This window comes from Andrographis paniculata, unplaced genomic scaffold (assembly GCF_009805555.1).
Source record: "Andrographis paniculata isolate CXL003 unplaced genomic scaffold, ASM980555v1 Contig89END, whole genome shotgun sequence".
Classification (NCBI taxonomy): Eukaryota; Viridiplantae; Streptophyta; class Magnoliopsida; order Lamiales; family Acanthaceae; genus Andrographis; species Andrographis paniculata.
Genome location: NW_026137627.1, coordinates 508,588 through 533,463, shown reverse-complemented (window position 1 = coordinate 533,463; position 24,876 = coordinate 508,588). Strand labels below are relative to the sequence as shown.

Below are 24,876 nucleotides of genomic sequence, written 5' to 3'. Positions count from 1 at the left end.
AAAAAATAAGATATACTAAATAATACATAATGAGGAGGAAGACAATGAGATATAATATATTCAAATAGATACAAATAATACATATTTTATATTGAAATAGTAGGTCATATGTATAAAAACATGACATAATTAATATGTATAAATAACTTAGAATATATTCATATAATCTTATACTTATACACAAAGAGAACATAATTTATATTTTAATAGTATGACATATAAATATAAATATTACATAATTAACATTCATTTAAAACTATACATGAAAATAATTGATAATATATTTGAACAGTCTTATAAATACATATTTTATATTCTATTAGCGTGACATATAAATATAATCATCAAGGTTCATTTAGCATCGTATTGTTGTAGAATATATTAAAACAATTTTATACTTACGTACAAATAATATATAGTTTATATTCAAATAATACGACATATAAATACAAATATCTAGTTAACGTTAAATTAGCACTATATGATAATAACTAATATAATAATACTACATTACCCTTATAACATCTAAATCATTAAATATGTATATCATTTAAATGATCAAATGGTCTTTATTATACCAGCAGAGTGTTGACATTCATGCTGTCAAGAAATATGAAGAAAAGTTGATGGTGACGAAGTTTCATCTAAAATATAATACTGTAAAAATAATCATAAAAAAATTAAATGATTTTAACCACGAGTAAAATGATGTCACGTGTCCATTGATATAGAAAATAAAGTGATGAATGATATTCTAGTCGAGAAGATATGTCTTTCTTTTTTCAGATCATCATATCACATAAACAAGATACCCCCGAACAAATAACACAGATTATAATATACAATCGTGTGCTCACAACACTATAAGATGATAAATATACGTAATATTACTAAATTACCCTTATAAAATCTAATGTATTAAATATATTATTAGAATAATCAAACCGTTTATATTAAATTAATAGGGTATTGACATTAACTTTGTCTATATCTTTATCGCCGTTTTTAAAAAATTATAAACTGTGAGATAAAATTATGTATATTTATTGACAATTGTATGTTAAAATAATTATTGAAAATTGTAAAAATCATTAAAGTGTCAAATTACTTTAATGCATATAATTAAATATAATAGAATGTTTTTTTTTTTTTAACGAGATTCAAATATATTTTGTAATTATATAACATAACAAATTAATTAACATTAACGCATCGATATTTTTTTATGTGTTATAATCGAAAAACCATGATCTTAATATTTATATGAAAATGGTGTTCGTGATTTAATTTTAAGTTTACATTATTGTAGAAGTTTGTGTTCTTTTGTAAGTTTCTCACAAGAATTTTATTACTCATTTATTTTTTTTAAAAAAATATATATTAAATTAAACAACTATTCTTCTTTTTTTATATTACATTATTATCTATTTTACATCCCATCAAATAAATGTTCAAATTCAAAATTTACTATTAAAAAATTAAACCCAAAAATCAAATCCACAGACAATCACATATGTACCATATAAAAATATTTTAAATTCTATTGGATTAATATAATGTTGAATTTAATTTTATATGATAGATGAAATCAAACTAGTATTAATTTTATCATATTTGAGCCATTATTATTTTTATCTACATAATTGTCTCGAGTTTTATTTGTTCGGTCACAAAATATATATATATTCTTTAGGACAATGCTTTGTACAATGTTTATAAACTAAATCAATATTTTTAAAAGTAAATTTATTCTTATTAATATGAAAAAATATATATATATTTTGATTCAACTATAAATCATACAACCAATTTTTGTGATTAACTTTCCAACCAAAATTGTTGACATGGTTATCAATGTTGGATGTTGAACATTTTTATGTCATGTTTGAATTATGAGTTCGTATCGACTGTTTATAAAATTAAATCAATATATAAATTCAATGTCGCCTTGTATAAGAAATTATTCTTCTCGAGTAGGTCTATTTGTGCCGATAACTTTTTCTCCAATGTTAGATTTGCTTGTTTTGTAAAATTATTTGAATGAATTTTTTTTACGTGAGGGATAAAGAATTATATAGGCAATATAAAAATAATAAATACGTGATGTATTAATTCTTTTAAAAAAAAGTGAAAGAAAAGAAAAAAATTAAAAGAACACATCATATATCTTCAAAACATACGGCTTTCAACTCGTTGAGAATTGTCAATACATTATTTTTAATTTTTTATTGTTTATTTAATAATAATAATATCTCGAGAAGTAGTATGGATATATGAATCATAATAGAAAGAAGAGAGTAGTATTAATGAAACCATCGGATCGGTGACAAGATAATTAAATAAGAGTAGTCGAAGAAGAAATGTGACGGCGAACGCAACAACAATGATTAATTTCACAAGCTCCGTCGCGAAATCCCGGACTTTTGAGGCATTCTTTTTTGCAATCCTTGAAAAATTCGCATGGCCCTATGCATATTTTTTTCGGAAGCGGAAGCTGTGTTGTTTTTGATCCCATCACAAATTGAACATCTGCATCAACATTCATAAATAAATAAATAAATACATATATAATCATAATTGAATTAATTCATCACCAATATAATTAATAATAATATTAGATATTTAATTTATCAAAAAAAATAAAAATTTAAATTCTGACCTATAACCACAACGACAAGAATCAGACATAAAATGCTACCCATCAATTGCATATTGCTCCTCATATTTTATTTAGCTATTCAAATTTCTCAATTATGATTGATGATGTCTGTACATACATATATATATATATATAGAAGAGAAATAAATATATTATAAAATAAAATATATTATTTGTGTAATTATATTATGCGAAGACAATAGTTGAAATTGGTGTAATATATCATCGTTATATAGAATATATTTCACCCTATTGAATTTACTAGTTTTACTTTTTGTACATTTTTTAGAGTCATTTTGATAATATTTTGAAAATTTTATAGTATTACATTTTTGTTTGAATAATTTTATAATCTATAATTAAAATAGTAAAGGAAGAAAAAATATGCGAATTAAAAATAAATATAAAAATTGAGCATCTCATATTAGAAAATTATTATTATTTTATATGTAATATATTATTATGATTAGTAATAGCATTGCTCGTAATATTGTTGATTATGATAGTAATATGTTATATATAATATAATAATAGTAATAATATTTTGTATGTTTTATTGCTTTTTATAGTATTTTCTCTTTTAAAGTTTGAATATGGTATGAGTTTGTTTGTTTAGTGTTTTGATTTGAGAAATTTTTTATGTGATGTATATAAAATTGTATCGATAATATAAAAAATAATATTTTATATTAAATATTTATGTTTGTAAGAGAATAAAATATATATATATATTAGAAATTGCGTTGTTTAAAATATTTTGAACAAACAAACTTGGTATTTTTTTTAGAAATAGTATTTTAATAGAAAATAATTATTTCACATAATAAACTTGATATTATTATTATTATTATTATTATTATGGTTGTTGTTGTTGTTGAATTTTTGTTATTGTTGTTGTTAAATTAAAAATTGATTTTATTTTTTTCATTTGAAAAATTAATTTTGATTTTGACATTAGAGTTCAAACTTATAATTGTAAAAAGATTTGTACATATGATTTTCGTATATAAACATAGAGTCAATTGTGCTATAATTCTAAAATTAATATGTATAAATGCACAATAAATGTATAACTTTCTTCATACAAATACTAAAATCTATATTTTTTTTATTAGAACGGGCATGAAATTTTTTGATAATACAATTAATTTGTTATAGTAACTATATCATTAATAATGTAAAGCATTAATATATATATAATATTAGAATTAGTTGATGTAAGTATTTCTTTTGATTTAATTTGAAAAAGAAATTAATTTGAATTTGATATTAAGATAATATTTTATATGTACAGAAAAAAAATGTATCTTTTTTCAACAAAACTTAAATGCAGCTTCTTGATGATCATTCGTTCGAATTTTTTCAGATAGAATTGTTGTTTTAAGTTGACCTTGAACTCCTTCTACATACATATATATATATATGCATATATATATATATATTTGGACCGTGAAATATCATTGTAACGCCTTAACCACAAAGCACCATTATCCACAAGATATTACTTGTGCTGATAATTTTTCTCTGAAAACTATCTCCTCAAAAAGTGTAGTCTTCAACTTGTCGAGAGTTATCAATACATTGTTCTCAACTCTTTGTGGTTTATTTAATAATAATAATAATAATAATCTCATTATTTAAATAACAATTATATTTAATATTTGTTTTCATATATTTTATTTAATGGAAGTTGTAGGTGTGTTGCTTTAGTCGTATTTTTTAAGTGTTCTTTTATATTAGAAATAGAGAATTGTATTAATAATATTACAAAATATTTTGTATTAAATTATTAATTTTTTGAGTGAATAAAGTATATATAGTATTATATTGTGTATAATTATTCATATATTATATTTCTTAATGATATTTATCGAATATCATATGATTAAAAAATAATTAAAAGAACACATCATTTGTTTATTATTTATTTTAATTTTCAATTAAAATATTTGTTAAATATAATATTTTATATGAAAAATAGATTAATTCTATAAGAACTCATAAATTTATATATTAAAGTCTATTTTTAAAAACTAAAAATTAAAAAAAAAAAATTGAAAGAACAGAACCAAGTACCACAATTAAAGAAAACAACAAACGACTCAATAATTAATTATTTAAAATTATAGATTTTATTATGGACTCTTCACATATAATAATTCGAGAGCATTATGCAGAATTGTGACGGCGGAGGCAACAACATTGAAAAAAATCGCAAGCTCCATCACGAAAACTCGGATTTTTCAGGCATTCTTTTTTGCAATTCTTGAAAAGTGTACATTGCCCGATGCATATTTGTTCCGGAACCGGTATTGTTTCAAATCCCATCACAAATTGCACATCTACACTAACATTAATAAATAAAGAAATATATATATATATATATTTACAATTCAATTAATTTATCGAAGTTGGCAGTAACATACTAACATTAAATATTTACGTGACAAAATTTAAATTTTGACCTAAAACGACAAACATCAGAGATAAAATAGTGCCTATGATCAATTGCACTTTCCTCTCCATATTTTATTTAGCTCTTCAAAATTTTTGATTCTTTTTCTTATGATGATGATGTTTATATAAATAGGTACACATTATATATATAGGTTGGAGGGGGAGAGGGGGCTTACCATTGGAGAATATAATATTACACTCCATTAATTTTGTTTTTTTTTTTTTATTTTTTTATTTTTTTTGAATAATTTTAAATTAATATTTAAAATGGTAAAAGAATATTATTATGTAAAAAAAAAAAAATCATGTCAAATTAGTAATATTAGCAAACTATGGTCATTGTTGACATTATGATGGATGTATGATATAATATGAATTATATACTTTAATATCTTTCCAACGTTATTATAGTAATATATATAGTTTTTTTTTTCTATTTAATTTATAATTACAACCGACGACATGTGAAGATGTTATATATTATTTTCATAATTCTACGTTAGATTTAATTAAAATTTTAATATCTTACCCCTATATTCTACTTAAAAAATGTATTTATATTTAAAATTTTATATTTTTCTATAAAATTAATTTATATTAATTATAAATAAATCAAAATTTTAATTTAATTGTATTATATAAAATTTTATTCTCTACAAAATAATATTCATATAGCATATATATTATTTTATATATATTATTGAAATAATAGTATTTCAAATATTTAAATAAATATTTTAAACTTCTTTTAATTATATATAATATCATAATATATTATTAATCAAATCGTGTCAACGGTTGTGAAAAAAAAATCAAATCGTGTCAACTGTTGTGAAATGGAAATAGTATCCTACTATGTTAATATTATATTTTTATTTTTATATTTTTTTTATCAAAAAAATTATATTCAATACTTGTTTATACCATATATATACTATATAATTTTGATTTAGTATTTTATTACTTTTAAATATATCCAAAAATATTTTATAGTAAAGCATTGCACATATGTAATATGATTTGTATAATAAACAAATCACAATATTTTTTTTCTTTAGAGATTGATTTATGTTTTTAATTTGAATTATAGTTTACATACGATACTTCATGAAAATATATATACTTTTATATATATAAAAAAAAATATAATGTGTGTTCTTTTCGGAAAAATTATCAGCACATTTTTTTAAAAAATTTAATATATTACACAAGATAATAACTTTTATATTATCTGTACAATTTTTTATATTTCACATAAAAATATCACTTCAAACAATTTCACAAAACAAAGACATCCATAATTGTAACACAGTAAAGATCTTGAAGGAAAATAGAATATTTTTATTGATAATTGTATTTCCCCAATAATAAAAAAAAAAAAAACAAACACAAAAGAAAAATATCTTCTATTATAGTGTTTAGTTGATTTTTTGGATAAGATTTTGAGTGTCATATTTTTTAAAAATATATATTTTTATATATGAAAAAATTGTAAGTAATTATTAAATGAATAGGGAATTAGTTAACATATTATATTAAAATAATATATGTATTAAGAATTTGTTTATTTAATATTATTAAATATAATAATTATTCATTAATATTATTAAAAAATATAATATATATATATATATTTTATCCATTTACATAAAATCTGTAATAAAACATCAAATTTTTATGTTTATATTATCAATATAAATTTTTATATTTAATATAAAATATATATATTCATACAAAAATACAAACTGAACAAATTATAATTGAGCAATAACAAAATACCTGAAACCATCAGCGTCAAAACAACGAATAAAATTCCTGTTGTGCTAATCTTTGCCATAGCCACTCACACACAATTAATTGATTTTAGTTTGTTATGTGATTGTAGAATGATATGTATGTAAATATATATATTTATTTATTTATTTAGTATATATAGCAATAATAATGTCTAAGGATAATTGATTTATTAAGAAAATCCATATGATTTATTACAACCTTCTATGTTATGATACATTTACTTAATTTTTTATTTTTTTTTCCAATTATGTAATAAAACTTGATATTCATATATAAATCTCATTTTATTCGCTTTAGATGGTTACTATTTATTTAAGATAATGGGAAAGTAATTAAATATTAAGGAATAATTTTTGTGTTTATCGAGACAAATAGATATATACATATATTGTATTAAATAAAAAAATTGGTGTCTTTCAATTTATATTTGTATACATGCTATATAAAATTTATTTTTTATGCTAAATCAATAGTAATGTGTATAATCAACAAATATTTATTAAATTTGCATATTAATTTGAAATAATAAAAAATAAAAAAACCTTACAAGACATAATATGTTGCATTATATAATGTATTATTTATCATATTAATATTTGTTATTTTTTTTTTTATAGATATGGATCAAATTATTATTGTATTGAAATTAAAATATTTTTTTGCTAAAATCAAAATATGTTTTTCTACTTATAATTATATAATATGTTATTTAAATATGTATTGTATATTATATTAATATTTACTATTTTGTTTAGATAATTAGATCAAATCAACACTAATTTAACACAATTAGCATATTAACGGGAGCAATGAAAGTTTATCAAAACATATACTCTCTCCGTCCCGAATATTTTGTCCGCTTTACTATAGGTACGAGAATTTAGGAGAGGTATAACTAGTAAATAATTAAAAATGTATTAATAAAAATAATTATAGTATAATAAAAATAATTATAAATTAAGATTAAGATAATTCATTTAGTATAATTAAAAGTAAAAAAATTATAAATTAAAGTTTTTAAAATAAATTTAAAGTGTATAATTTTTTTTTAAAAAAAAGTAACAAAAATAAATGGAACGAACGAAAATGAAAAAAATAAACATACAAAATAAACCGAGGGAGTAATATATTTGTATTAATTAATATCATAGGTTGTCAACACAAAAACTACCCCCTATATGTTGACATTGAAATAAGAACAATAAAACTATAAAATATCCAATAAAATAAAATAAATAAATAAATAATAATAATAGTAATAATAATAATAATAATAATAATAATAATAATAAGGATTTATTGTAAATATATTCAGTATGTTCATTTCATTTTTCAACGAAGCAATTCTTCATAAATACTTTCTCCGTCTCAGATATATTGAGGGTGTTTGGGAAACAATGTTTTGAAGAGCTTTTAACTGTTTGATCAATCAAAACGCTGATTTAGGTGTTTGGTAAATTAGCTTTTTGAAAGAGTTTTTGGACCTAAAAATCTAATTTTTGAAAAGTTCATCTAGCCAACACTTTGAAAGAGTTTTTTTATTTTAATTTTTGTTATTCATTATTTAACCTTAAAACTTAATTATTTATTTTTTACATATAAATATATTTTTATAGCAATATTTATTAATTATTTTTAATATATTTAATTTATTAAATTATATTTTTATTTTTGTAAATTTAAAATAATTACTATTATTAATTATTAGATATAAATTATTTTATTTGTAAAATATATAATTTAAAACTAAATCAAATAGAAAAAAAAAAGTTATTAATTTATTTATATATATTAAAACAATAATTAACATAATAAAAATATATATATATATACGAAAGATTTATTATTTTATATTTTACATAATTTTAATAAAAAATTATTATTTTTTAGTAAAAATAATTTTTTCGGATCTAAATAATAAAAATAAAAATAAATATTTTATAATATTTTTATAATTTTCAATAATTAATAACAAAAATTCTCATAAATTTTCAAACCAAAATAAACAAAATTAAATATTTTAAAAAATAACATATCAATGTCCTTAATAGTCATTTTATGTATAAACAGCTAATGTCAAATGTCAAACCGTTGTTTTACCAAACACTTTAATACAAACCGCTAATTGAATCAGCTAGTCAAACCAGTTAATTGAATCAACTAACAGCTAATTGAATCAGCTAACAGCTAAAAGCTATCAGCTAATTGTCAAACGCAGCCTTTGTCCGGGTTACTGTTGACAAGAGAATTTAGAAATAGTATAATCAGTATAATAAAAATAATTATAGAATAAGATTAAATAAATAATTAGTATTATTAAATTTTTAAAAATAAGATTAAAGTGTATAATTTTTTTTCAAAAACGGAAAAATGACAAAATAAGTGGGACGAACGAAAATGAAAAGGTGGACATCAGAAATGGGACATGAGTATTATTTTAAAAAATACAAACGCACACTTTAATATGATATATATATCATATATTCATAAAAAGTCAATGATATAAAATATTATCTTTTATATTACCAACATAGTTTTTCACACCATACATAAGAAAAAATTAATTCATCTAAAAACGTGAACCGAATTATATAGAACCCACCACTAAGCCAACTGAATTTTCGGTTAATTGAACAATTCCGGTTCAAATACAAATATTGTATATTTAATATTTGTCCAATTTCGATTTTTTAAAATTAACCGAATCGAATATATTTAATATTTTAAAATTATATAAATAATTCGGTTTGAAATATTTGTAAATATTTTTATTTAATTAAAATTTTAATTATTTTTTATTGTATTTTTTAAATTCGATTCTATTTATTTACAAATATTTTCACTTTACCTAAAATTGGATTAATCAAAATTTTCTGTTCAAATATTGTTTGTAATTTCGAATATTTGTTCGATTAAGTTTGAATACTTAAAACACTTGCATATTTAAAAATAGTCTAACCGTAAAATAGACGAACCGTGCCTACCTGTTTGGACTATTTGCGCAAATAATCTAAACGGCTAGTCTGGGACTCATTACAATTAGGCCCTTAAAACTTCCTTCAAGCTACAGACTTTAATGGCGACAGCATCTTTTACTAATTTACGATAATCTTTGTTTTGTTCGCTGTTTTGTTCATTTCAATTCGATAAAGAAGATTAGAGTGTGAGAAATCAGCAATTTTTTTCTGTTTGAATGTTTTTCTGTGTTTTGTGATTTCAGTTCAATTGCGTCTGGTCCAAACCCTAAATTTCTGCTTTGCGCCGCATAAATTTGAATTCCTCGAGCCATGGGCGGCGAGTCGCGGTTCGAGATCCATCAGAATGCCTACATGAAGCTGGTTCTCCACGCTCTGAAGCACCGTACATCGGCCGTCAACGCCGTCCTCATCGGTCGGTCCGTCGGTGGTGGCGCGGCCGTTGAAATCGTCGAATCTGTACCTCTCTTTCACTCGCAGATCGGCCTTCTTCCTCCCCTTGAAATTGCCCTGTTTATGGTTCGTTACACGCTAATTGCTTATTATTACTATTATTAAGCTAGTTTGGTTTTTTATTTCGAATCTGAAAAACAATAGATAGAGGAGTACTACTCAGAGAAAGGCTTGAGCATCGTCGGTTATTTTCATGCTAATGAGAGGTTTGATGATGTCGAATTAGCAACTGTTGCCAAGAACATTGGAGATCACATTACTCGGTATTTTCCTCAGGCAGCCTTGCTATTGGTATGCTTAATTAATTTGGTTGAAATTCTTTGATATTATCTTTGGAGGATGGAATTGTAGATTTCAGGGTCAATTTTGAGCCTTCAAAACTGTGAATTTTCAGTTGGACAATATAAAGCTTGAGTCATTATCCAAGCAAAAAGATCGAAGCCCTGTGATGCAGGTTCCTTTTTCGAATTTCCAGCAATGTTATGTTTCGATCTTTTGATTCATCTAAACTGTTTAAACTATGAGTAGTCCATGTTTTCATCCTTATTTTTTCGAATCTAACTATCGCAAAACTAAGTTGTAAAGCTTTAGTATCTCTCAGCATTGTTATGTTGTTATGTTTCGATCTTTTGATTCGTCTAAACTGTTTAAACTATGATTTGCCCATGTTTTTCAACATTATTTTGCTGAATCTAACGATAGCACAACTAAGTTGATAAGCTTGAGTAGCTGTCAGCAATGTTATGTTTCGATCTTTTGATTCATCGAAACTGTTTAAACTATGAGTTGTCCATGTTTTCAACCTTATTCTGTCGAATCTAACAATAGGACAACTAAGTTGTTAAGCTTTAGTAGCTCTCAGCAATGTTATGTTTCGATCTTTTGATTCAGCTAAACTGTTTAAACTATGATTAGCCCATGTTTTTCGACCTTATTTTGTCGAATCTAACAATAGCACAACTAAGTTGTAAAGAGTTAGTAGCTCTCAGCAATGTTATGTTTTGATCATTTGATTCGTCTGAACTGTTTAAACTATGATTTGCCCATGTTTTTCAACCTTATTTTGTCGAATCTAACGATGGCACAACTAAGTTGTTAAGCTTTAGTAGCTCTCAGCAATGTTATGTTTCGATCTTTTGATTCATCTAAACTGTTTAAACTATGATCTGCCCATGTTTTTCAACCTTATTTTGTCGAATCTAGCAACAGCAAAAACTAAGTTCTAAAACTCTAGCAGCTCTCAGCAATGCTATGTTTCAATCTTTCGAATTTGTCAGAACTGTTTAAACTATGATTTGCCCATAATTTTCAACCTTATTTTGTCAAATCTAACGATAGCACAACAAAGTTGTAAAGCTTTAGTAGCAGCTACATTGAATATCAATTGGCTTCATCCAGCAAAGAAATATGAAGAACTCATTCTAGAAAAGTTCCAATTTCTAGAGACCCTTGTATCGAAAACTTCTATAAATTCTGCTGATATCACAAGCAATTTCCACGATAATATTATTTACTTTTCGACTTAGAAATTCAATTTAATATGTTTCCATCGATTTCCAGCTTTATAGGAAGGACACATCTAGTAGTTGGAAGCTAGCTGGATCCGACGGAAGTAGCCCTCTTTCTCTGAAGGAGCCTACGGCGAACATATTGTTGTTGGATTACATTTCATCCGGGAAATGGAAGGACATCACAGACTTTGATGATCATCTAGATGATCTCAGCGAGTAATAAAAATCGACTGGTTTCTCTCATTAAACCCTAGTCGAAAGTCCCCTCTTTTTGCATCGAAGCTAATGCAAGGAATTGTAATGTTTTGTAGGGACTGGCTGAACCCGGAACTTTTCAAATAAGCATCATCGATATGCAGTGAAGCTTAAACTGAAAAGGTATTGATGCTCTCCCCTTGGCTTAGTTTTCATTTACGATCTTAGTTTGTGATCATGTTTTACATGATTGAATTGACTGAATTTTCATGTTGGAATATCGATTCGGTGTTTATGTGGTTCGTGATTTGAATGCCGTGATTCGGAAGCTGATTCGCGCTTTCATTCTACTTGGTTATGTTCGGTGTCTGAAAATCGGTTAATTCAGTTAATCGATGGAATTTAATTTCGAATTAAATTCCTGATTATTGGTGGAGTTTATTAATAATGTGGTCAGATATATACCTTAGAACCAACACAACTACATGAACATGGGTTTTGTCTCATGCTCAAAGTTGATTGGTCTGGTTGTGGATTTGGACTTTGGAGAAAATAAATTAAATATTATTTTTTTATATTATCAACAGTCATTTTCGTATTTAAAAATAATTTTTAAAAAATAATAAAAATAAAAGCATCCATAAAAAGACTAAGAAAGGAAGTATGATTTACAGCAGGCCTAAGAATACAGCCCAAGACCTGTGGACTCAAATCATATTGGCCCGAAATACTTCAACCCATGGTGAGGGCCCAAATACTGTGGGCCTATATCAGACTCTTCCAGTTTCTATTGGGCCCATATCTGACGGGCCCAAAAGGCCCGAAAGATCGGCCCAATGTCAGACGGGCCCAATTGTATGGGCCGGTCCAGGGAGGCCGAATTAAACGTTTACATGTTTAACAGGCCCAATTTTTGGGCCCAATTAGATCTGTTTAGACAAGACCATATTCAATGGGCCCAAATGCTGTCGGCCAGGTCAGAAAGGCCCATATCAAGAAGGCCCAAAGTGCTGTCCGCCCTCCCAAATCTGACCTGTTTACACTGTTGGCCCATTTGTTATTTTCTATTTTTATTTTTTACTACTATATTTTTATTATTTTATTTATTTATTATTATTTTTTTGTTTAAAATATCATATGCATAGCAATTTTTATATAAAATATTATATCAAACCATTTTTATCGCCTCCAGTTATAAAAATAAACACGAAAGAACACACATTGTTGTGTTTCTATTTTAATTTTAGATAAAATATGAATGTTTCTAGAAAAATGTGTTCACTTTAATTGTAATATTGCATTAAAAAATATATATATAATAAAGCAAATAGTTATATAATGTACATTATATTAAGTAAATAAATACTTTAGCCAATCAATCTATAATTTATATATATAGTACTTTATTTTATGATGGTTCAAATTATAGATTAAAGCTATACTTTGATGATAAATAGCCATAATATTTTTTTTATATTGTTTTATATTCTAAAATCTCAAAATTAAATTGTTGATTGAAAGATATTGGATTTGTTTATTAGTATTTTTGGATGACATAATTTTTTATAAATTTTAGTTTAAAAAATACAATATATATGCATTAATATAATATATAATATATATATACTTTAATTCACTGCTACTATTGATTTTTAAACACAAAAAATATATGGCATACAACATATATAACTAAACGACAAATACTTCATACTTTTATATAATTCACATTCTGTTCCGGATAAATTGTCTATATTACTATAGATACAAGAATTTATATTAAGTATAGTTAGTAACTAATTAAAAATTATATTATTAAAAATAATTATAGATTAAAATTAAAATAACTGAATATGTTAATTAAAATTAAAAAAATTTATAAGTTATTAAATTTAAAATATGAGCAAAATGTATAGGATTGAAGAAATAAAATAAAATAAAATAACAAATTGCGTTAGATGGGCCAAAATAAAAAATAATAATATTCTATATAAGATTGAGAAAATATGATATATATGTATATATATTTGATTTAACTTAGTCAACACAGTAAATATTTCTAAATATTTAATTACTTTCCCATTATCTTAAATAAATTGTAACCATTTAAAGGTGAATAAAACAAGATTTATGTATACATTTCAAATTTTAGTACATAGTAATTGGAATAAATCCTTTTTAAGTAAATGTATCATAATATAGAAGATTGTAAGAAATCATACGAATTTTCTTAATAAATCAATTATCCTTAAGACATTATTATATATATATATATATATATTGACACACATATCGTTCTACAATCACAGAACAAACAAAAACCAATTAGCTATGGCAAAAATTAGCACAGCGGGAATTCTATGCATAGTTTTGATGCTGATGGTTTCAGGTATATTAATATATATGCTCAATTAATATATATTATAATATGTTAACTAATTTTCTATTTCATTTAACAATTATTTTTATTTTTAAATATATAAAAATATATTATTTCTTTTTTATAAACTGTCACATTCAAATTTAAAAACCAATTGTTTGTTTGTTTATTTTTTCTTAAATAAAAATATTTGGCCAATATATTTACTAATAACATTATATTAGCTCGTCTTATAAAATATCATACAAAAAATTAAACTATAATATAAATAAAAAATTCAAACCAAATAAATATTTACTTTTATATGTAAAATATATATTTATACTATATATAAAATCTTATTTCAATTTAAATTTATATTATTTTCAAATTCAAACCTTAGACATATATATTTTTGGTAACTTTTATTTACAATCTAAATAATGAATTAAATACTATAATAGAATATATATTTTTTAAATCAAATCGGTTGGTCGGTTTGTTTTTACAGGAGGTAAAGTTTGCTCGGGAGTGGAGGTGCCAATAGTGTGTATAGGTCTGTGCTCGGCGTACCCTGATTGCAGGGCCGCCTGCGAGTCACATGGGCACCCCCGCGGGGGCCGCTGCACGCGCTTCGGAGTCGGCGAGGAACTCGGCCCCTTCGACTGCTGCTGTATCAGTAAGGTCTGCCCCCCCGCCCACAAGGGAAAATGCACCACCCTTAATATTTAATTAATATCTAATTCCTTCTCAATCTCTAGTGTAACCATCGACTCAAAGAATATTAGTATTATTATTTTTATTAATATCACTTCATCAATTCTAAGGGTGTGTTTATTTAGGGGTTTTTTTTTCCGGGAAATTTAGGTTTTGGGTTGAGTTGGTAGAATTTTTATGTGTATTGATTTAATAGTAATAAATATAATAATATAAATGTGTATTAATTTATATAATTTTATTATAAAATTTATATTATACTTACATATATATATTTTAAAATTTTTATTTATTTGTATTATAAAAAATTTTACTGTGTACAAAATGACATATATATTGTACATATTTTATTAAATTATAATTATTATAAATTTTATATATATTTATAATATTTTTTTTTAAAAAAAGGAAAAGAAACAGACGCTCTGTCGTCCAAACCGGCTCAAGCCTTTTTGAACTAGTTTACAATGCAAAAAGTGTTTCTTTCAACTGCAAATGATAAAGAATTTTGAGTTTGTTCTTCCAATCATTTTTCCTCAAACGATTTTCAATATATATAATATAATATATATTTTTTTTAAAAAAAAAATCAACATTCAATTCAAAATATAATTTTTATATTAACAATATAATTTTTTATATCATATATAAAAATAAAAAATAAATTTCAAAATAAAATACTAAACAAACTAATTTTTCTTTTCCTTTTTCATATTTATTTATACTTCTTCCATTTTAAGGCCCATTATTTTTAGACACAATTTCAAAAATATTAATATTATATCAATAATCAATATAAAGTGTTTTAAAAATCATTTTTATCATTGTGAAGATAGGTGCTAAATATAGGTATAACAATAATAATAAATATAAGAATAATTCTATTGTAATATAATTATTTATGAAAATAAGACTATAGGTATTTTTTTTTTATTAGTTTGAAAAGAAATTTAGTTTGAATTTGATATTAAAATAATGTTTTATAAAATATTTATGAGAGAAAAAAAATGTATTTTTTTTTTTTAAAAAAAACATATCAAATAATAAAAAATTGTGCTTTTTTGGGTAAATAAACACACCCTATTATTTTAAAATAGATAAAATTGATAAAAACAAAACTCTTATTTTGAAACTAAGGGCATAATATTCATTCAAAATTAGTATTCAACCCTTAAATAAGTTTTGTTTATTCAAGATTTCTAAGCTGGATTTTACTGTGATTAATATATATATATTTTTTTCAAAACATTAAATTGAGTATTTTCTTTATTATAAAAACATGGAATTTGTAGTGAAAAATATAGAAAATAAAATACAACGATTTGAATTAATCAATTGGAACTTTATATTGCCATAGAAAAATGAGAAAATAAATTAATCACAAAAGAATCAATCAATAAAAGAAAATTCAATGAAAAATTTGTGAATAAATATTGTTATATTTAATTAATGTATTAATAATAATAATAATAATAATAGTTCCTTCACTCCAACAGAAAGTATAATAGTAAAAATAATTATAATTTAATAAAATAATTATAGATTTAAATTAAAATGAATAAATAATTTAATTAAAATAAAAAAATTATAAATTATGAATTTTAAAATATAATTAAAGTATATAATTATATTTCAAAGAAAAAAAATAAATTACGTAAACGAACCAAAATAAAAAATAAAAAGAATGAAAATGAGGTGGAACTAAGGGATTAATAATTTAAATTCTATAATTTATAATATTAGAATAACATATTAAAAAAAGCCATAAAATTAAATATTAATAAAAAAATAACCACGCATCCAAATATTCAAATTTATTTATTATTATTATTATTATTTATTTCACTGCACAAAACAAAGAAATGAAATTAGATAAAGATCGCTTGATTATCATATCAATAAGTATTAATATACTATAAATAAATATTTAATATAATATTTTAAACTTAAGAAAATATTGCAATACCAATACCAATAATACCGTTAAAATAAGAGACTTGAAGCTAAAAGATAAAGATTTAAAAACCACTTGCCTCATTCAACCTCCACCGGCGGCGAGTTCGACGGCGAGCTCCCGGACAAGATCCGCAACGACGGCGTCTCCAATCGCCTCTCCGAACTTATCCATTTCCAATTTCAAATGTTCGATCCATCCCTTTCCAGCCACTTCATTTCGCGCCATTTTATCCACCGTCAAGTAGGTGGAGCTTTCGCCGGAATCATCCAAAACACATTCGATCGCCGCGCCGGAAAACATGTCGTTCAGTCGAGACCATACCTCGTCTACCGAAGAGGATGTCTTGATCTTCTTTTCGGCCCAAGGATATGAGCTCCACTCGTCTTTAGTAACCTCCGACAATGCTGCATTTACGCAGTCGAACACGAGCTTTTGATTCGACCGCCATTGTTGATCTTTTGCTAGCTCATCGTCGATTGTGTCCGTCTGCGCCAAAATTGAGTCAGGTCGCACCTCGCCATCTGCAGAAGATAATAACTTCTTGACATATAGACACCATTTTTCCTGTTCTTGGATCGGGGATTTTTCGATCAGGGTCGTTGTTAATGGATCAGCTCCTGAATCATTGTTGTAGTAAGAACAAATAAAATCCCGATTCGAAAATAATGCGGATGAAGAAATGGAACAGAAAAATTCATTTGGGACGAGGGGGTACCATGCTCCTGAATCAGGGTTGTAACAGATATTGAATTCGGGGGATCCTGATTTTCATTTTCACCTCGATTGTTAGATCCAGTCGGCTCTGCAGCAGCCGAGCCAATCTGCAAAAGTCGTAAACTGTATAATGTTAGTCTCCATTATTCCGATCAAGAACTCCATTGATATCCTATCGTAATTCATCAAGAAAGAGCTTTTGAATAATTTGTATTATAAGATTATGTTTCATCATATCATCTTATGTTCCACATATCGATCAACTCTTAGCTAAGGCGGGGACGGGGCTAATATTAACGATCTTAAAAACATTTTGAAGAATACAGAAGCATAATCCAGACAAGGAGAAAGCATTGAAATTACAGAAGTGAAATTACCTCATGACCAATTAAACTAGACGAAGATCGTTTTCTTGATTGTTCTGGCAGACGAGATGGCGCAGCATTGGACTGTTCATCAACATGCTTTCCAGTCCTATCCTTGCAAGCTTCTTCAGATGATATATATTTGTGTTTACCAGGTTTTCTGTACCTCGAGAAAAAGAAACTCGAAACTTTCCCTGCGAAAGAAGATGTAATACGTGTATTTCTGTCGTTCTTAACAGCTTCGAGTTTACCCTTATTGGAGCTTGGAATGCCAATGTGAAGCTTAATACGGAAATCTGTAGAAGCAGGGACAGATTTCGACCTCAAGATTGGTCTTGCTGAACTAACTAACAGAGATGTTGAAGTTTTCGGTTGTTGAATGGATCGACATTCTTCACCAGGAGACGCTGACTTCTTTGGCTCAGAAAGAGAAAGAACTTCACCTAGTGTGATGGAACTTCGCTTACTGTGTTTTGATTCTTGGAAACTCGCATTCATTGCCATCATTGTCCATCGCTCAGAGAGACGTTTCTTAGCTTCTCTGGAAACAGACAACTTGGAGGAAGAAGATGCTCGGCTAAATGTGGAAGGTGAAGGACTGCCAATCCCGTTACCATTAGAATCACTGAGATTACTCTCTGCACACTCAGTTTCCGACTTATTGAATGAGGTTTGATCACCCACATAACCATTAGAATTTGAAGCTTCATTTCTATGGAGTGTGTCATGTTGTTCACACATTTTCTCACTGACTACTGCATCTCCTTCTCTTGGTTTTCGATTCTTATCTTCCACACCCTCAGTGATGTGTGTTCCTCCTGCCTGAGGAGAAGCAGTCTGAAGATCATAGAGCTTCCTGAGGCTTGGTTTTAGAACAAATATTTGTGTCGGCTGATTGGAATTTTCATGGTCCTTCGAACTTCCATGGTGAGGACTTCCTGGAAGAATTTTCTCGGGATCTCCATGGAAGGCACCTGTATTCATTTGTTTTCCATTTTCTGCCATCATTGAAGGTCGAAGAATGGTGATTCGCTTTCTGTCTGTAGGAGGGGAAACTGACTGCTGATAGAACATTGAGTTTGGTTCTTGCAGACACTTGAGAAATAGCTCTTTATGGGAGCTCAAGACTTCTAATGCATCTTGGAATTGCTTTGATTGACAAAGCTTTTTGTCTATTGACATTCTTTTTGCTTCGATGAACTTTTCACGAACAAGGGCCATGCTTTTGCTGTTTATAGTCTCCTCATATCTTCCCATCTGTGGTGATTTACAGAATTGCTGCCATGCTTCATATAAGAGGTGTTGCTTGTTTGGATCTTCATATCCATTCTGTTTCTGATAATTCAGAGGATTGTCGAAAAGATTGTTGGGATAATCTCTAGAATAGCTTCTTTGTATAGCTGTACTAGATTCCTTCCTTGGACTGGAATCAAGTCCCATTAATTTCGCGACTAGATTAGGCGAATCGTGTCCAAAGTTCACTTCTTTCGACATCTTTTGGGCAGAAAGCAATTTTATGTCCGAACCATTTGATTTTCTGTTTGAAGAACTGTTTTTCATGTCGGAAACAATCTGCAAATCTCACAGGAACAAAATGTATGAGGATAATCTTCAAGTTCTAGCTCTAACTTAACAGATACTAAAGGTTTTGAGATGGTACCACTTCTGTTGGATCATTAGATGCACTGGATGTGGCTGATCTGCTCCTAGAGAGAGGAAATCCTATGAATCAATGGGAAATAAAAACACTCAAACCTAACAAATATGAATTGAAAAGACAAAAAAGGAAAGAACAAAATCCAGTAAAGTTAAAGAACCTAACACACACCAAACATGCTCAAATCATGTGCAATCATTCAAAAACCATCATATTATCAATATTAAAGCCTTCCAAAGTGAGAAAAAAAAATTAAAATTAAAGCTATGGAACCTACTCAAGCATATTCCTGATAAGCTTAATTGTAAGAACAAATTGTAACGACGAAATTCCTAAAAGATGGATCAATAAAGGTATAAGCTACAGATACGATACAAACCATCACGATGTGGTTTATCCATAGCATCCAATTTTCCAACAGTGCTCATTCAGCTAGATGCGATTCGGCATTTCTCCTAAACATCTGGTATGTGTTTTCTCAAAATTGGAATTTTCCCCACTCTGATGAATATCAAACATTGCAACCTGCTAAAGATGATTCAACTGCATCAACTCAAAATTGGCACCGACACATATGAAAGGAAAGCCAAAAAGAACAGAAAAGAGACTATCTCAATCCAAGTTAAAAAGTTACCCAAATACTTAATTTGAGTTGGAAACAGATGATTAAAGCTTAATTTTGCTAAGAATCAAACACTCCATACACAGATCAACCAGTAACACAAATCAAACACATAAAGGAGATTCAAAAAATTTCAAATAAAGATAAATGAGTGCAACAAAGATGTAAATTATCGATCGAAGGAACAGGGGCATAAATGAGGTACCCACAATACAAATGGAGAGGAGCCAGAGTGGGGAGTGAAAGACCATAGACAGTTGCTTTAAAGAGCCAATTAACTACAGAACAAATTGCCTAGATTAATGTGAAAACAGGTCAAGATTGCAGAAAGAATTACAAAGACAACACTTCCCTGCAAACAATACCCTATTACAGTATATTCCCATGAAATCTCACAATCAAACATGTTCCCACTTTTTTGCAAATCCCAAATTAACTCCAAGTTCCTCATACACACAGACACATACATATACATACATATATATATACATATATATATATACATATATCAAATCTGTTAATGATCACAAACTTGAACACAGAGAAGTACACATAATCCACACCTCCCAGTTAATCCCCTCTACAACACATTTCGAAGATTGATTCCATCAATTTGAATAACTCTGAAAAAGCTTAAGTCCAATTTTGCCAGCAAACATAAACAATAACCCTAAAAACATCCCACAGAAGTGTCTACACCTTACGGAAAAGAAAAGGTAACTTTATTCAAATATCATTACAAAGAAAAGCTGTCATTCTAGCAGACCAAAAGATGAGAATAAAACGATATAAACAAGGTCCAATAAATTCATTCTACCTTCCAAAAGCGAGATCGGAGGATGGTACAAAGAAAGGTCGCACCAAAAAGCACTCTACACTCCGCAGACACACCGAAAACCGCAACGAAACGTACGCTTCCTTCCTCTTCAATATTCAAACAATTTTAGCAGCAAAATGTCCACAAACTCTTCGATTATTCACGAACTCCAAAACACGTATTTTTCTAAAACTAAAAATAGCTCAGTCGAAACGAAGAAGCATGCATTACAACAGAGTATCAATTCGCCGGAATCCAAATTTCCAGCCACGATGTAACCGGAACTCCTCTCATTGTTTTTGCCTCGCCGTGATCTCCTCCTCCTCCTCCGCCGCCGCCGGCGATTACCTCTCCGTCGGACTCAAGTCGCCGGAGTTTATTCCGATTTGTTAATAACTTTCAACTTTCTCTGGAACTGAGTCAAAACATTATGTGTATGGTAAAAATATTACCCCACTAATAAGGAAATTTTTTCATTTACATAAATTAAACATACACACTATTTTCTACACGTGTATTTTAAATTTTACTGTACAAAGTATCTATATATTTTTTTTTTTTAGTAATTATAATATTTATCTAAATCACAAATACTTTTATAATTTACAATATATTATACAAATGTCATTATTTATATATCATACTGATAAAATTATTTTAATTATTTCTATTTTATTTTTACTATATTTTAATATATTACTAATATTTTTAAAATTATTTTAAAAAATAAATATTTATTTATGGAACAGAGGGAAGATATATATTTTCTTTTCCAATTTAGATCAATAACCAAAAGTTATAATTCAAAGCACTTTAACCTCAACATATATCTAACAAATTTTATTTATTTATTTATTTATTTATTTATATTTTCATATAGTAGTATTATTTTTAAAAATTACTCCTATCATATTAAATATTTTGACACTCGAAGATATAAATAATTGATTTATCTAAAAAATTGAATTATTAAAAATACGTAATTATTTATTTATCTAATGAAAATTAACTAACAATATGAATATTCATTTATATTATTTTAAAAATATTTCAAATTTCAAGAATGTGTTTGATTTAAAATAATTTATTTTTATTAAAAATTATATGAATTTAATACTATTACTTTTATTTTGGAACTAAAATAAAATCATTGTAACAAAAAAAAATCAAATAAAAAGAAAATGCTCTCTCCCTTACACTTTTTATGTTCATATTAAGATTAAATTACTTTAATTAAAATTTAAAAAAAATATATAAAATTTAAAAAAGTAATTGAAATTTAAAAAGATAATAAAATATATAATTATTTTTTAAAAAATAACAAATAAAATAGATCCGATGAAAATAGAAATAATAAATAAATAAGATACTCTCTCCGTCTCACATACCGTGTCTGCTACAGTCTGCTATACTATAGACACGATATTTTAGGAGGGGTGTAATGAGTAGATAATTAATAATGTATTAGTAAAAATAATTATCCGATAATATAAATAATTATAAATTAAGATAACTAATTAGTTTAATTAAAAATTTTTTAAAAAATAAAATTAAAAAGTTTAAAATGAGATTAAAGTGTGTAATTATTTTCCAAAAAATGACATAACATGTGGAACGGATAGAAACGGCAACGTGGACATGGTATGTGAGACGGAGAGAGGATTATTCTTATTGGAGTGTTAGTAGTTTTCACATGATTAGCCGTACAATGATAGATTGATTTTTTTGCTTGAAGTTTCATACTCGATCTGAACCGTCGATGGAGCGGCATCAACGGTGGAGATTGACTTCACCTAATTTGGAGTTTGAAATGACATAAACAGCCCATCGTCCGATAATTATGAAAATGACGTGAGTGTGCACATATCCCGACCGTTGGATGGGGCACGAATTAATTTGAGCCTTGCGATGGCCTGCCAGCAAAGAATAAAGGGAAGGGCATTTATGGAAATTCAAGATTGGGTTCGTCCATAGTCAATGGTGGAATGGACTGCAGTTGAAAAGGTCGTCACACATAAATTTAAATGGGAAGGAACTATTGTCGTTGAGCATTTATTTCACAAATAGTATTACCATAAAATTAAATGAAAATTCAGGGTGTTATGTTTTGAGACACTTTTCATACATTGTTCTCTTTAAATTTTTTTATTTAAATACTTCCTTCCTCCTACGTAGCGTGTCTGCTACAATGTAAACACGGTATTTTACGAAGAATGTAATTAGTAGATAATTAAGAATATATTAGTGAAAATAATTATTATATAATATAAATAATTATAAATTAAGATTAAAAATAATTAATTAGTTTAATTAAAATTTTAAAAAATAAAATTTAAAAGTTTAAAATAAGATTAAAGTGTATAATCATTTTCCAAAAAATAAAAGTGACACGGTATTTTGGACGGACAGAAACGACAACGTGGACATGATACGTGGGACGAAGGGAGTAATATTTTTGGTATTTAAGGTAAAATATTTAATTAGTTAATAATATTAAATTATAATGTTATTTTATTATATATTTATATTGAATAATATATTATCGGTAATTCTAATATATAAGATTAAAATAAATTTAAAATATGTATTTAAATATTTTAAATATTATATCTTAATAAAATATATTCAATATGAATACCGAGAATAAAATTTTGAATAATACAAATAAATAAAAAAAGTATTTATTAATTTATAGTTAAGATAAAATTAATTTTACAACAAAATAAAAGTTTTAAATGTAGATAAATTTATTTATTTATTTATTTTTATTGAGATGAGATGAGATATAAAAATAAAAAGATTTTGAGTTGATTCTATGTAATGTATTATGTTATATGTGGTTGAGTTAATTAAATTGATTTATAGTATTTGTTAAATATATATAAATTTAGTAAATTTTACTAAAAATATAAACGTGTCAATTGAAATGAGACTAAAAAAACAATTGAAAAGAGAGGGAGGGAGTATAATAGTTTAGACGAAGACAGTAAGGGTGTGTTTGTTTAGGTGTTTGGATTTTGAGTTGGGATTTGAATAGTAAAAATTTTGAATTTGAATAGTTGTATGATGTGATGTAAATAAGTGTTGATGTGATGTTTTGAATGTAAAATTAATTTTTAGTATGATATAAAAAATAAAAATAGGTGTTTGATTTGATTTTTTTGGGGAAAAAAAAAAGGTTGAATAGTGGATTTAAAATCCAATTCCCAAAACAAACACACCCTAAATATATATAGTGTTGTTTGGGGGTTTGAATTTTGAATTGATATTTGAAAAGTAAAAATTTTGAATTTAAATAGTTGTATGATGTGATATAAATAGGTGTTGACGTGATGTTTTGAATGTAAAATTGATTTTTAGTATAATATAAAAAATAAAAAATAGATATCTAATTTGACATTTTTAAAGAAAAAATGAGATGAATATTATATTTAAAATAAATCTCCAAAACAAACACACCCATAGTTTAAAGAAAGCAAAGAAATGTGATGTAATATTTGGATATTAAATTATGAATTATAAATAAACGTTTATATACACGATTAAGTTTTAATTACTTAATTTAGTTGTTTCATTTCATATTTTTCAGCAAAAAATAAAAAAGAAAATGAATAATAATACAAA

At 25.9% G+C, this 24,876-nt stretch overlaps 2 protein-coding genes across 6 annotated transcripts; one reads left to right on the top strand and one right to left on the bottom strand.

Annotated features, from left to right (window-relative positions):
* The first annotated feature begins 9,914 nt into the window (after positions 1 to 9,914).
* Positions 9,915 to 12,397, top strand: LOC127242807 (ER membrane protein complex subunit 8/9 homolog). Of its 2 annotated transcripts, none has more exons than XM_051262503.1 (5): positions 9,915 to 10,407; positions 10,486 to 10,632; positions 10,736 to 10,795; positions 11,902 to 12,085; positions 12,164 to 12,397. In XM_051262503.1, exons 1-4 carry the CDS (start codon positions 10,201 to 10,203, stop codon positions 12,070 to 12,072), a joined length of 585 nt encoding a protein of 194 aa, XP_051118460.1. In that variant the 5' UTR covers positions 9,915 to 10,200; the 3' UTR covers positions 12,073 to 12,085; positions 12,164 to 12,397. The 2 variants fall into 2 exon arrangements, with proteins under 2 accessions (XP_051118460.1, XP_051118459.1); XM_051262502.1 differs by having other exon boundaries at positions 9,918 to 10,407; positions 11,902 to 12,068.
* A 4,658-nt stretch (positions 12,398 to 17,055) lies between these two features.
* On the bottom strand, positions 17,056 to 21,656 carry LOC127242823 (uncharacterized). Of its 4 annotated transcripts, none has more exons than XM_051262523.1 (6): positions 21,253 to 21,656; positions 20,193 to 20,341; positions 19,817 to 19,878; positions 18,169 to 19,728; positions 17,793 to 17,898; positions 17,056 to 17,694 (listed from the first exon to the last, which is right to left on the bottom strand). In XM_051262523.1, the coding sequence occupies exons 2-6, from the start codon at positions 20,239 to 20,241 to the stop codon at positions 17,159 to 17,161; spliced, it is 2,313 nt and encodes a 770-aa protein (XP_051118480.1). In that variant the 5' UTR covers positions 20,242 to 20,341; positions 21,253 to 21,656; the 3' UTR covers positions 17,056 to 17,158. The 4 variants fall into 4 exon arrangements, with proteins under 4 accessions (XP_051118480.1, XP_051118482.1, XP_051118478.1 ...); XM_051262525.1 differs by having other exon boundaries at positions 19,817 to 19,862; XM_051262521.1 differs by having other exon boundaries at positions 20,193 to 20,338.
* Positions 21,657 to 24,876: the final 3,220 nt, after the last annotated feature.